Below are 13,877 nucleotides of genomic sequence, written 5' to 3'. Positions count from 1 at the left end.
AATCCATGGATAAATGGCATATGCACGTGTGCACTTGTTTCAGGGGCAAGCATTCATTTCTTTAATTAAATTCTCAAACTGCAAATCATCAAGCTACAAAATTGTCGAAATTCAAAATATATAAAGTAACTCAGACCTTTAACTCAAGGTCACAGGTAACTCTGGCATAAGGAATTCATACATAATTGGGGAACCCTCCAATTGCTTCTCCAACAAAAATATTCATTAGACAAAAGCACTCCCAGCATTTCTGGCTTAAGCAGACACCTGGACAAGAGAAACGTATTTGGCTAACTTGCACTCCTTGAGTTGGCGAGCCACCAGTAGCGTTTTTCACATTGGTGCTGCCCTATGGAAACACCTTGCAGGATTTTACCTTGTGAATTCATTGCCAAATCCCTATCTTCTTGGCAGCAGCTATGTTAATTTCTTGCCAAATGGGTTAAGGCAGAAATGGCCTAGTATTGTGAAAGGAGATATCCCCCCTTTTTAAAAAAGAAATGCATAAGCATTCTGAGACAGTTTGGCATGATGTGATCAAGGCATTGAAGTCTGATGCCAACTTCTTAAGATAATAATTATCTTATTTAGTAGCAACTTCAGCCAATAGTCAGTGTTTGATTCATGTAACAGTGTAAGGGCAGTAGCAGTGTGAATGTTAGGGTAGAACAAAGATTACTCAAATTCATGGTGTAAAAAACTGAGGATGAAAAAGATTTTGATCTAAACTAACTCATTTAAAATTGTGTCCTGAGCTTTCTGGTGGCTCAGATGGTAAAGAATCCGCCTGCAATGTAGGAGACCCAGATTTGATCCCTGGGTTGGAAAGATACCCTAGAGGAGGGCATGGCAACCCACTCCAGCATTCTTGCTGGGAGAATCCCGTGGACAGAAGAGCCTGGTGGGCTATAGTCCATGGGGTCACAAACAGTCAGACATGACTGAGTGACCAAGCACGCATGCAATTAGGAACACATCTTGATAACTAATGATATCCCACCAGAAAATACTACAGGATGATATTTTCAGCTAAGCTCTCTTTTCTTAAGTACTGGAATAAAACCTACACACCATCAATTGAGCAACTGTCCTCTTCATCCTCTCTCTGGCCCTGTAGACATTCTAGTTGATGAAGTGTGACATTGTGAATAACCTTGGTTTTGCCAGCTAAGCTTTTCCCACCTGCTATCACAGAAGAGCCATACACCAGTATTTTCATCAACCTGTTTGCAGTGCTTCTCATCTCATCATTTGAATTTGATGAAGCAACCAGAGGAAACATCAAAATTGCTTTCCATCCTGCATAACAATAAAGGAGAATAAGCTTTTTCTGTGCAACTGAATCCTGACACTGGTGGTTCCTGGGCTCTGGGCCCATTGCTGACTGAAGCAAACAGCCTTAGCTTATCAGAGTCATTGGGAGAGAACTTTATTATGGTTTCTTAGCTTTTTGTGCTTGCTGGAAGAATTTGATGAGGATGTAAAGTAAATTATTTTCTTCTTTGACAAACCAGGAAGAAATGTCCTTCATGTCAGGTTACAGTGCAAGCTAACGTGCTCCTTTGATATATGCCACATCACCAAAGCAGAAGGGTCTTTGTTAATGACCTTTGCAGTTAAAGGTTACTCTCATTTTGATTAACTACAAAATTAGCAAGCAACCAATGCAAAGGATACACCCAGATAAAACTGAACTGAGGGGCTCTAGACACACCTCTTTGTTCCCGAGAGAAGACCATGTATAGCTCCTGGTCTAAGTAACTTCCATGGAATTAAGGACCTGCCAGGTCAAATGAACCAGCAGGCTAGGGAAGAAACAGCATCTCACTGAAAATATCTCCCCATTACAATATAAAGAAATTCTTGCCATGCCAGAATTACTTCTTTTTAAATGCATTTTTTCCAGCATCAGTGATAGAGCATGCTTGCCCTTAACTTATTAACTATCCCCCACCTCCCCTCACCTTTTTTCCAGCTGTTTGATGAACTCGTGATTCACCCTAATGACCTTACATGTTTCATGAACCGGCTTTTGTCTGATTGGTAAAGGACAGGGATATTCATATGCGGTAATTCCAGTTAGTGGAGTGAAGTAAAAGTTCCTCAGTTGTGTCCAACTCCTTGTGACCCCATACAGTCCATGGAATTCTCCAGGCCAGAATACCAGAGTCGGTAGCCATTCCCTTCTTCAGGAGATCTTCCTAACACAGGGTTTGAACCCAGGTCTCCTACACTGTAGGCAGATTCTTTACCAGCTGAGCCATAAGGGAAACCCAACAATACTGGAGTGGGTAGCCTATCCCTTTTCCAGAGGATCTTCCTGACCCAGTAATCAAATCGGGGTCTTTTGCATTGCAGGCAGATTCTTCGCCAACTGAGCTATCAGGGACGCCCCAGTTCCAGTTGGTAGGTAGCATCTTTTATGTAGATGTTTTCTTGATTTCATAGTCATTCTGCTTTTTCACCAAGAGCCAAGAGCACCAGTTAGGGTTGTCAGAAGAAAAGCAGGATGCCCAGTTAAATTTAAATTTCAGATGACCAACAAAAAATAGGTAAATTTATATCTCAAATGTTATTTTTTTAATCTAAAATTCAAATGTAACTGGGTATCCTTTATTTTAATTTGCTAAATCTTGCAACTCTAAAATGATTCTTCTCCAAATCAAAGAACTTGCTGTACAGAACTAAGAGATTGATGATGCTCTTAAGCCGTATTTTCTGTGGCCATTTCCTTATAATACATAGCAAAACATTAGAAAATAAGGACAGACTGTCATAAGAAAAAAAGATTAAACATAAGATGAATATAAATGGGATAGTAAGAACTCAGTGAGTTACCTAGAAAAGCTATGAAATTTTTAGGCTGTTGAAAGAGGAACATGAACAAGATTCCAACAAATACCCAAAATTTAGCCTCAGTCATTCTTCCCGAGGCATTAAAATGTAAATTTTTATCCAATGTCTTACTTATTTTCACCCTCCAGCCTTCCGGTTTCTGAAATTTTTTCCAGAAATACATTAAATAAAATAATTGTACTTATAATCATAGAAAATCTAGTGTAGTTTATCAGTATCTTTTTGAGTAGAGATGGAGACATTTCTACTTTTCTACTACTTTTCCTTTAAATGTGTCCAGAGGCTTCTTACATCTAATACAAATATGAAATAAATAGTGTATGTTAATTAAGAATAGCAGATATCCAAGATTATAAGATGTTTATTAGAATTTTAAAGTTGAATTTGGCAATAGACAGGACACTTGAGTGTAGGGAAAAAGAAATCCCAAACCAAGAAGCTGGCCAAGTGATGAATTCATGGACTATATTAATAAATGAAGAAATTAGATAAATCAGTGCTAGACAAGGGAGACTATTGGCTTTGAAATGCAGTGAGCTTATGCAGTGAGGTTCTTTGTAGTGTGATACCTAATTGGGTGGCTCCTTGCCCACTGGCCCTGTAGTAAAATAGTCACAGGACTGACACCTGACCCAAAATGGGCTAAAGGTTGCTCATGCCTTGGAACATTAAGCTTGAACTGTGAGACACAAAAGTTGCTAGACTTAAACCCGATAACAGTGATGCTCTAAAAAAAAACACACCAAAAGAACACATCAAGGAATTTCTACAACCGTAATCTAGAAGCTGTCCTTATTCCTGCTGTTCCTCAATTTTGCATTTCAGCTGTATCTTAGATTGCATCAACTAGTTCAGTATTTTTCTAACAGATGTCTTTGTGCTTAAGTTAGCTAGAATTGGCTTTTGGGTTGCTTGCAAGCAAAAAGAAATTGTATGACATTTTGAGGTCAATTTCATCTCATTTTGATTCTCATCTAATCAAATATGCCAGATATTTTGTTAGGAGAGATAGAATGGTGAATGAGATGAACATGATTCTGCTTTATGGAGCTTTTAGTCTATCAGAGAAAATAGACACTGACAACATAATTAAACTATGGAAATGGAAGAGTTTCATTCATTCATCATACAAATATTTATTGAGCCCCTATTAGATATAAATCATTGTTCTAGATGCTTGGAACATCTGTAAAGAAAACAGATATTCCCACTTTTGTATCTTCCAGCAGGGGATGAAAAATAATTAATACACCTAAAAATACATAAATAAATAATATAGATTTAGAAGGTGGTAAGTGCTATGGGAAAAGAAATTAAAAAGAAGATTGCAAGAAATCATGCATACATCAAAAGGCTTAGAGTCCAGAGAGAAAAGACAAGTTGGAGAAAGTGAATTATTATTAGAGCTGAAATACTGGCAACAAGGCCAAATGGTCCAAAAAGGTGAAGTTAACCAGAGTATGTTGTTAAAGACTTTATAAGCCATTTTGAGGATTTTGAACTCTATCCTAAGGCAATCCAAAGCCACTTAAAAGTTTTAAGCTACGGACATGATCACATTTGCATTTTAAATTTATCGTTCTGCCTCCAACCTGGAAAACCCATTGAAAGCAAACAGTAGTGGATGAGAGAGAATAATTAGGAGGTGGTTGTCTTAGTCCAAGTGAGAAATGGTGATACAGTTGATTAACATGTGTTTCTTGAATTGGAAAATGGTAGCTGTATTTAAATGGCTGTTAACGAGACAAATTTTCAGCTTATCATATTTAGAGTAAATTAATGCCTGTCCAGGTTTATCTTCTGTTCTTCGAGCTTTGATGCTGTTTACCAATTTGAAATGTTGACCACTTTTTCACTGGCTTCGTACCTACCAAGTTTAATTATGTCTCATCTTTAGGAAAAAAGTATATTATATAACAAGTTAAGGAGCTATGCAGCCACAGGACAAGCATTGATTCTGCTCACCTGCATCTATACCTAGCTACCTACATATGGTTGTCCTCAAACTCTGAGAGAAACAATACAGGGTACAAGCAAACCAAGTATACACAACTCCTTTATTAACAGGCCTTCTCTTTAAATTCTTATATTCTTTTTTTCCTAGTGAGATAGTATAGATGATGTAGGAGAAAACCACATGCTCCTTTTACCATTCCACTATTAGGTCTTGATCAAGGTTTATCTGCTGGTAAGCAATAGGTCATTGGCCCTCATAATTTGTTATAACATCTTGTTATACTCACATAATATTTTTTAAAGGCTATGAAACTAGACAGGTGTTATGCTTGGTTGCTGCACAAGCAGTTTAGCACTTAACCAGTTTCATTGCTATAAGTTAAATTTATAAAGTGAAAGTCACTCAGCCATGTCCAACTCTTTGTGACCCCATGGACTGTAGCCTACTAGGCTCCTCTGTCCGGGGAGTTCACCAGGCAAGAATACTGGAGTGGGTTGCCATGCCCTTCTCGGGGATCTTCCAGACTCAGGGATCGAACCCTGAAACACATATTAATCAAGGGTATCACCATTTCTCACTTGGACTAGGCCAACCACCTCCTAATTATTCTCTCCCATCCACTACTGTTTGCTTTCAATGGGTCTCCTGCTTTGCAGGCAGATTCTTTATCATCTGAGCCACCAGGGAAGCCCAAAATTAAAGTTATACCCACCTGTAATTATTTGAATGTTTAATTTTCAGCATAGATACTAATCCCACCCTAAGCAGTCAGTTCCTTTTTCCCTTTGACCTGGGAAGAGCTTAGGCTCTTTCAGTCCCAAAGATGTAGACAAAAATTGCAGTCAGCCTTCAACTGCACTGCTTCAGGTCTTGCCAGTACAAATGTAACAACAATGGGAAAAGAGATTTTTGAATTCCCTTATCATCCCTCCAAAAATTTCCCCGCTCATGCTTGAGGAAGTGAGAAAGGAAGAGAAGAGTGCCAAGTACCATGTTTTGCCATGCTGAAATATAGTTTCCTTTGGGCCAATTGGGTGTCCTTGATTCTCAAGAAATCTGCCTTTCTTAAGGAAGTTGGGGGAGATCAGATGGTTAAGTGGAGCTTAAGGACATGGTTTTTAATTGTTACCATGGCAATATCTTATTTAAAAATGTACTTTTTAAACATGGGTTTCCATCTTGTATTACTTTGTGTCTTGGTGTCTCTCCCTCATGAATTACTTTGCATCTTGTTTGAAGTGAACAATTTTCAAATTTATATCCTGTCCTACTTTTATTTCAGGAACTTTACTTAAAATATCTTTTTCCCCCTCCACCCTGCTCAGATATGCATGAACATTTTATGCATTTCATACTCTTTAAGATGGAGAAAATAATAAGCCAATCTGAATAGTGGTAAAAGAAGAGTCAGGGTAGAGATTTTATTCTCAAAAGAGTGGACAGTGTGGTATCTTCTTTTTGCTATCAGTTATCTATTGTTAATATAAGTCATGAAAAGACATAAATTAGTAAAACAAGGCAATAGAACATGAATTTGTAGGTATTCTCAATTCCATGCAGCCCAGCATAGTGAATGCTTGCTTCTTGGGAGCAGGTAACACTTTCTACTCCTTTTTGTATCCCTTACTCCACCGAAGGAGTCAAGCATATGCCTACTGGTTACTAAACACACGAATAGATGAGTAGAGTAAATTGAAACTAATGATACTTAAGAGACATCTAATACTGTCCTTAACTTTATTAGAAGTCACACCAGTGATGGATGCAGAAGAAGATTTTGATTAGGAACTGAATGCTGAGTTATATAACTCTCTGGGGCTGGTGTGTGGCCACCCTCAAGGAAGGAAAAGTCCAAATAAGGAGCTACTGGAGAACAGACTAGAAATTAGACAAATGGCCCTCAATTTGAGTATGTGTCAGAATCACCTGGAGGGCTTCATAGAGCAGTGTTCTAGGCCCTAACCTCTGAGAGAGTCTCTGATTCAATAGATCTGGATTGAGGCTTTAGAGTTTTGTTTGTTAGAGTTTGCATTTCTAAGATTTCCCCCTTAGGTGGTTCTGATGCTGCTAATCCAAATAGAATTTGAAAAGCTGGCCCAGCTCAGGGGATCTGGTCAGGCTGTGCGCTGTGTGATCTGCATAGAGAAGGGGGTAATTACAGCTATTTCTGAAGCCAGTACCTAGATAATGTAACAAAGAACTCAAATGGGAGTTAAAAATCTGCTGACATAAATAAGATGGAAGATAGAATGAATGGAATCAACCTAGTAATACCTTCAGCTTAGTTAATTTAATTTAGCAATGTTAGACCATCCACCTATATCTGTGCTGATTTATAGATAAATTATTCCTGAAATATTTTTACATTGGCAAAAAGTTTATGCCCTTGTGCATATGTCAAGGTAAATGATGAAGATGGAGAGAGGGCAGCTCAAGGAGAGGAGACACATCAGTCAGCCTAGAGAAAGAATTGAGGAGAAACCACGTCCACTTCCCACTCTTCACTCTTCCCACCCAATTAGTGCTATATCCCTGGTAAATATCCTTAGGAGGTTTCTGATACTGTGGCAACAGCTTCAGCAACCAGGTATCATGCGGAAGCATTTCACTTTATTGTAACAGTTAAGTGGAAACTACCTAAAATTTAGACCTGATTGCATATGCTTCGTTGTGCTCAGCTAATTGGGTTTCTTGCATTTTAAAACTTGAGTCTGAAGTTTTTGCATACTTATCTGTGTTCCTTCCAGTAATCATTTAGGACTTTGGGGAACATTAGCATTTATCTTTGTTACAGAATTTTACATACTTAAGTGGATTTTCTCAACTTGCCAACAAAAAGGAACAGAGGTAGTACATTAAAATGAAATATGTCTAAAAAATTGTTACATTTTGGTAAGCAAATGGTCAGATGCTCATATTTAATCTAATTTCATTTCTGAAAATATGTTTTAAAAAACTGCTTAGTGATCCTTTCAAGGGAAAACTCAGCTCATGTATAAAAAGCCATATAAAAATGACTCCAGAGACCTTGGCTGCACATCCAGCGGTCAAATATTTCAATGCTCCGCTGCTCCCGTTCCTGTTACAGGTACCTGTGACAGCACTGCAGCGATGAGTGGAATTTTAAAAAGGAAGTTTGAAGAAGTTGACGGCTCCTCGCCCTGCTCCTCTGTGCGGGAATCAGATGATGAAGTTTCCAGCAGTGAAAGTGCTGACAGCGGGGACAGTGTCAATCCATCCACTTCTAATCATTTTCCCCGTGAGTACAGAAACCATAACTGAAGCTGATTGTTTGGTTCTACAGTGAAAATAATTGTATCATTGTGGTGATTTTGGTTTTTACAATTGAACTAAAAGCAAGACATGATTAAGGAAAAATGAAAGAATTTTGAGGTATCAGTGGATTCCTTTATTTAGTGGATTATTTGGTAGTATTAACCAACAGATTCAATGCAAAATGACTTTTTATTATTACTACTTTTCAAAGGAAATGCCCTACTCTGGCAGTAGATGGGGAAAGACATGTCCAGGCACAAAAAATGTATCCTCGTCAAAGCTGAAATGATACCCTAGGAGAAAAATTAAAAGTGGGGAGGATGTATTTGGGAGTGGAAGGTCTGGGTTCACTGAGAAAGAGCATGGCCAGCCATGACTTAAGAGATGAAAAAGCAGCAAAACTCTGCCAAATGTGCAAGTGAGTGCTGTTTATACCTCTTTGTACTCATCCCTTTATTCTCTTATCCTTAAGGATAATATTTAAAGCCCACAAAATAAAAAAGGTGTATTCTTTCTCTTTTTCCACTGCACTGTAGCATCACACCTTCCTGTCAGGCAAGGTACTGTGAGGTTTGAAGGACTGACGAGAATTTCATAAGGTAATACAATCTACAGGCTAAATGAAACTGACTGTTACTAGCTAAATAATCTTGAGTTTATGTTTCCAATAGGAAGCTTTTAATATATCGTGATATGATGACAGATAACTAATTTTAGTTTTTTATTTTTCAGTTAAGTAGCTGATTTTATTAATATGTCATTACATAATATAGAATTTATTTTGGTAATGTGACTACTGAGAAAACCAAGAGAATTAATCATATTTTTAAGAGTTAATAAGAAGCTCAATAAAACTATTGAACATAAAACACATGTACTAAAATCAACAGCATTCCTTTAAGCAAGCAAAATTTATAGAAAATAGAATGAGAGGACATCTACAATTATTATAACAAAAAAGTCATCAAATATTCAGGGACAAAATAATTGTGTGATGTAGGTTGATCTTCAGATATATTTACAAATGTCATGATAGTGAGAAATGAGCTTGTGTTTTGATTTTAAAGATGTATGTTTACCTGTTTGGCCTTAATATTAACAGTGATAACAACAACAACATCATCATCTAAGATGGTTTTGTGAAGATCAAAGAGCAAGTGAGATAATACACATGAAAGAACTTTGTAAAATGTCAAGTACTGAGCACATGTTATATTAAAATTTATTCTCGTAGCTCACATTTATTGGGTACATGCTGTGATCCAATAGTTTTATATACATTATTCCTACCCTTTATAGCCATCCTGGAAGAACCACTACCTTCAATTTACAGAGGAAATAACTGAGGCTCAAAGAGGCTAAATATCTTGCCCAAGATCACATAGGATTTAAAACTAGACATACATATATACATGCGTGTGTATATATAAATATATATATATATATCCATATATTTATGTGTCCCATCCTATTCAGTTCAGTTCAGTTCAGTCACTCAGTCGTGTCCGACTCTTTGCGACCCCATGAATTGCAGCACGCCAGTCCTCCCTGTCCATCACCAACTCCCGGAGTCTACCCAAACCCATGTCCATCGAGTCGGTGATGCCATCCAACCATCTTATCCTCTGTCGTCACCTTCTCTTCCTGCCCCCAATCCTACCCAGCATTAGGGTCTTTTCCAATGTGTCAACCCTTCGCATGAGGTGCCCAAAGTATTGGAGTTTCAGCTTCAACATCAGACCTTCCAATGAACACCCAGGATTGATCTCTTTTAGGATGGATTGATTGGATCTCCTTGCAGTCCAAGGTACTCTCAAGAGTCTTCTCCAACACCACAGTTCAAAAGCATCAATTCTTCGGCGCTCAGCTTTCTTCACCGTCCAACTCTCACATCCATACATGACAACCGGAAAAACCATAGCCTTGACTAGATGTTCTTTTGTTGGCAAAGTAATGTCTCTGCTTTTAAATATGCTATCTAGGTTGGCCATAACCTTCCTTCCAAGCAGTAAGCGTCTTTTAATTTCAGGGCTGCAGTCACCATCAGCAGTGATTTTGGAGCCCCAAAAAATAAAGTCTGACACTGTTTCCACTCTTTCCCCATCTATTTCCCATGAAGTGATGGGACCAGATGCCATGATCTTAGTTTCCTGAACATTGAGCTTTAAGCCAACTTTTTCACTCTCCTCTTTCACCTTCATCAAGAGGCTCTTTAGTTCTTCACTTTCTGCCATAAGGGTGGTGTCATCCGCATATCTGAGGTTATTGATATTTCTCCCAGCAATCTTGATTCCAGCTTGTGTTTCTTCCAGCCCAGCGTTTCTCATGATGTACTCTGCATAGAAGTTAAATAAGCAGGGTGACAATATACAGCCTTGATGTACTCCTTTTCCTATTTGGAACCAGTCTGTTGTTCCATGTCCAGTTCTAACTGTTGCTTCCTGACCTGCATACAGGTTTCTCAAGAGACAGGTCAGATGGTCTGGTATTCCCATCTCTTTCAGAATTTTCCACAGTTTATTGTGATCCACAGAGTCAAAGGCTTTGGCATAGTCAATAAAACAGAAATAGATGTTTTTCTGGAACTCTCTTGCTTTTTTGATGATCCAGTGGATATTGGCAATTTGATCTCTGGTTCCTCTGCCTTTTCTAAGACCAGCTTGAACATCTGGAAGTTCACAGTTCACGTATTGCTGAAGCCTGGCTTGGAGAATTTTGAGCATTACTTTACTAGCACGTGAGATGAGTGCAATTGTGGGGCAGTCTGAGCATTCTTTGGCATTGCCTTTCTTTGGGATTGGAATGAAGACTGACCTCTTTCAGTCCTGTGGCCACTGCTGAGTTTTCCAATTTTGCTGTCATATCGAGTGCAGCACTTTCACAGCATCGCCTTTGAGGATTTGAAATAGCTCAACTGGAATTCCATCACCTCCACTAGCTTTGTTCGTAGTGATGCTTTCTAAGGCCCACTTGACTTCACATTCCAGGATGTCTGGCTCTAGGTGAGTGATCACACCATCGTGATTATCTGGGTCGGGAAGATCTTTTTTGTACAGTTCTTCTGTGTATTCTTGCCACCTCTTCTTAATATCTTCTGCTTCTCTTAGGTCCATACCATTTCTGTCCTTTATCGAGCCCATCTTTGCATGACATGTTCCTTCGGTATCTCTAATTTTTTTGAAGAGATCTCTAGTCTTTCCCAATCTGTTGTTTTCCTCTATTTCTTTGCACTGATCTCTGAGGAAGGCTTTCTTATCTCTCCTTGCTATTCTTTGGAACTCTGCATTCAGATGGGAATATCTTTCCTTTTCTCCTTTGCTTTTCGCTTCTCTTCTCTTCCAAGCTATCTGTAAGGCCTCCTCAGACAGCCATTTTGCTTTTTTGCATTTCTTTTCCATGGGGATTTTCTTGATCCCTGTCTCCTGTACAATGTCACAAACCTCTGTCCATAGTTCATCAGGCACTCTGTCTATCAGGTCTAGACCCTTAAATCTATTTGTCACTTCCACAGTATACTCATAAGGGATTTGATCTAGGTCATACCTGAATGGTCTAGTGGTTTTCCCTACTTTCTTCAATTTAAGTCTGAATTTGGCAATAAGCAGTTCATGATCTGAGCCACAGTCTGCTCCCAGTCTTGTTTTTGCTGACTGTATAGAGCTTCTCCATCTTTGGCTGCAAAGAATATAATCAATCTGATTTCGGTGTTGACCATCTGGTGATGTCCACGTGTAGAGTCTTCTCTTGTGTTGTTGGAATAGGGTGTTTGCTATTACCAGTGCGTTCTCGTGGCAAAACTCTATTAGCCTTTTCCCTGCTTCATTCTGTACTCCAAGGCCAAACTTGCCTGTTACGCCAGGTGTTTCTTGACTTCCTACTTTTGCATTCCAGTCCCCTATAATGAAAAGGACATCTTTTTTGGGTGTTAGTTCTAAAAGGTCTTGTAGGTCTTCATAGAATCGTTCAACTTCAGCTTCTTCTGCATTACTGGTTGGGGCATAGACTTGGATTACCGTGATATTGAATGGTTTGCCTTGGAAACGAACAGAGATCATTCTATCGTTTTTGAGATTGCATCCAAGTACTGCATTTCAGACTCTGTTGTTGACCATGATGGCTACTCCGTTTCCCATCCTATAGTCTTCACCTTTTCTATTATCTCATTCTGCCCTTTAGTTATATAATATTGGACATATCTTTATAATGTGATTTATTGTGAGTTAGAAAAGTACTTGAATTAATGAAGAGACAGGTTATGCTTCTGGATATAAAGGTAAATCTATTAAATCTTTCCACATTAGTTTGTGGATATAAAAGTATAATCTTTATAAAACCCTCAACTAGATTTTCTTAAGGTGATGGAATAATAAAAATCTATTTGCAAAAATAAGCTAATGAGAATAAAAGGATATTTTTTAAAAGAAGCCATAAATCTTGAAAAGCTACTCCAGATATCAAATAATCATATAAAATTATATAGTTTAACATTTTTGGTACTGTATTAGATCTAGGAAAATAGAGAAAATCTCAACATAGTATAGATAAGAATTATATATCATATATACATATGTTATATGAATACAACATTACAAAACAATGTGAGAGGGAGGAAGTATTTAAATAAATGGTTTTGGTATTAGAGTTTGAAATAGAAAAATTCAGAAACACACCTCACAACGTATACCAAAATGCATTTCACATGGAGTAAGTAGACAGAGATTTTTAAAATTCATATCATGGGGGAAATTGCATATTTGCTAGATGTTTGGTAAGATTGTTTTCTGAGCTTTGAAGTAACATAAAAAAGTCATATTGCAAAATACTTAAAATATTTAATAATATAAAAGTATTAAACATACCTGATCCCCCCAAAAGCCCAAAGTAAAATAATCTGTATTGGAAAGAAATTTGCAGTTAGTATGGCAAAGCATTACTGTCTAATGACATACAAAATACACATGTAAATTTTTATATAAATTAAGATACATACCTTCAAAGATAATCAACATGATAGCAAATATGATTAGCAAATATTTTGAAGCATTACAGTAGTAATAACAGCACAGAGTAAAGTAATACTAGTGAGACTTCATTGTATGAAATTGAGGAAATTTCATCTCCATGAAATTAGTGTTCCTCTTTCCAATAAAAAATACTAGTACAGTACTTAAGTGCTGGTGATGGTCACGGTACAAATTATATGTACATCCATATTGCTATTGATGGCAATGAAATTTATAAACACTTTGGAAATATAAGAGCCATAATGATATTCATCTCTGTACATCTATACTTCAGATAATTTATCTAAAGGGGAAAACATCAAAAACACAGGGAAAATGCATGATTGCAACTGTTGATGGTTGAGGGCAATGCCAAAAAATGGGGATTGGGGCAGGGAAGAGGAAGATCATGTGTCTAAGAATGGGGAAACGATTCATTAAGTTATGGTAGCTGATACAGTTAATGCATTTTCATGATAGTTGTGAAGACATGGGGCTTCCCAGGTGGTGCTAGTGGTAAAGAATCTGCCTGCATGTAGGAGATGCAGTTTCTATCCCTAGGTCAGGAACATCCCCTGGAGGAGGGCACAGGCAACCCACTCCAGTATTCTTGCCTGGAGAGTCTGACAGACAGAGGAGCCTGGCTGGCTACAGTCCATAGGGTCGCAAAAAATCGGACACGACTGAAGCGACTTAGCACAGCACAGCATGAAGACATGAGGTAGTGTTGAGAAAAGGAGAACACACAATTTTACCTACACTGTCAGGGAATGTCTTTGTATCAT

The 13,877-nt window shown here is 38.0% G+C and overlaps 1 protein-coding gene across 2 annotated transcripts in view; it reads left to right on the top strand.

The window, feature by feature from the left end:
• Nucleotides 1-13,877, top strand: part of CSRNP3 (cysteine and serine rich nuclear protein 3) — a 198,911-nt gene that overhangs the window by 113,967 nt on the left and 71,067 nt on the right. For both annotated transcript variants that reach the window (XM_081581245.1, XM_081581246.1), the window contains one exon: nt 7,902-8,072. In XM_081581245.1, coding sequence (XP_081437371.1) covers nt 7,902-8,072 — 171 coding nt within the window. The remainder of the gene's footprint in view (nt 1-7,901; nt 8,073-13,877) is intronic.

The sequence above is a fragment of the Giraffa tippelskirchi genome, chromosome 3 (assembly GCF_054371585.1).
Source record: "Giraffa tippelskirchi isolate mGirTip1 chromosome 3, T2T-mGirTip1v1.2.pri, whole genome shotgun sequence".
Classification (NCBI taxonomy): domain Eukaryota; kingdom Metazoa; phylum Chordata; class Mammalia; order Artiodactyla; family Giraffidae; genus Giraffa; species Giraffa tippelskirchi.
This window is presented reverse-complemented; position numbering and strand designations above follow the sequence as displayed.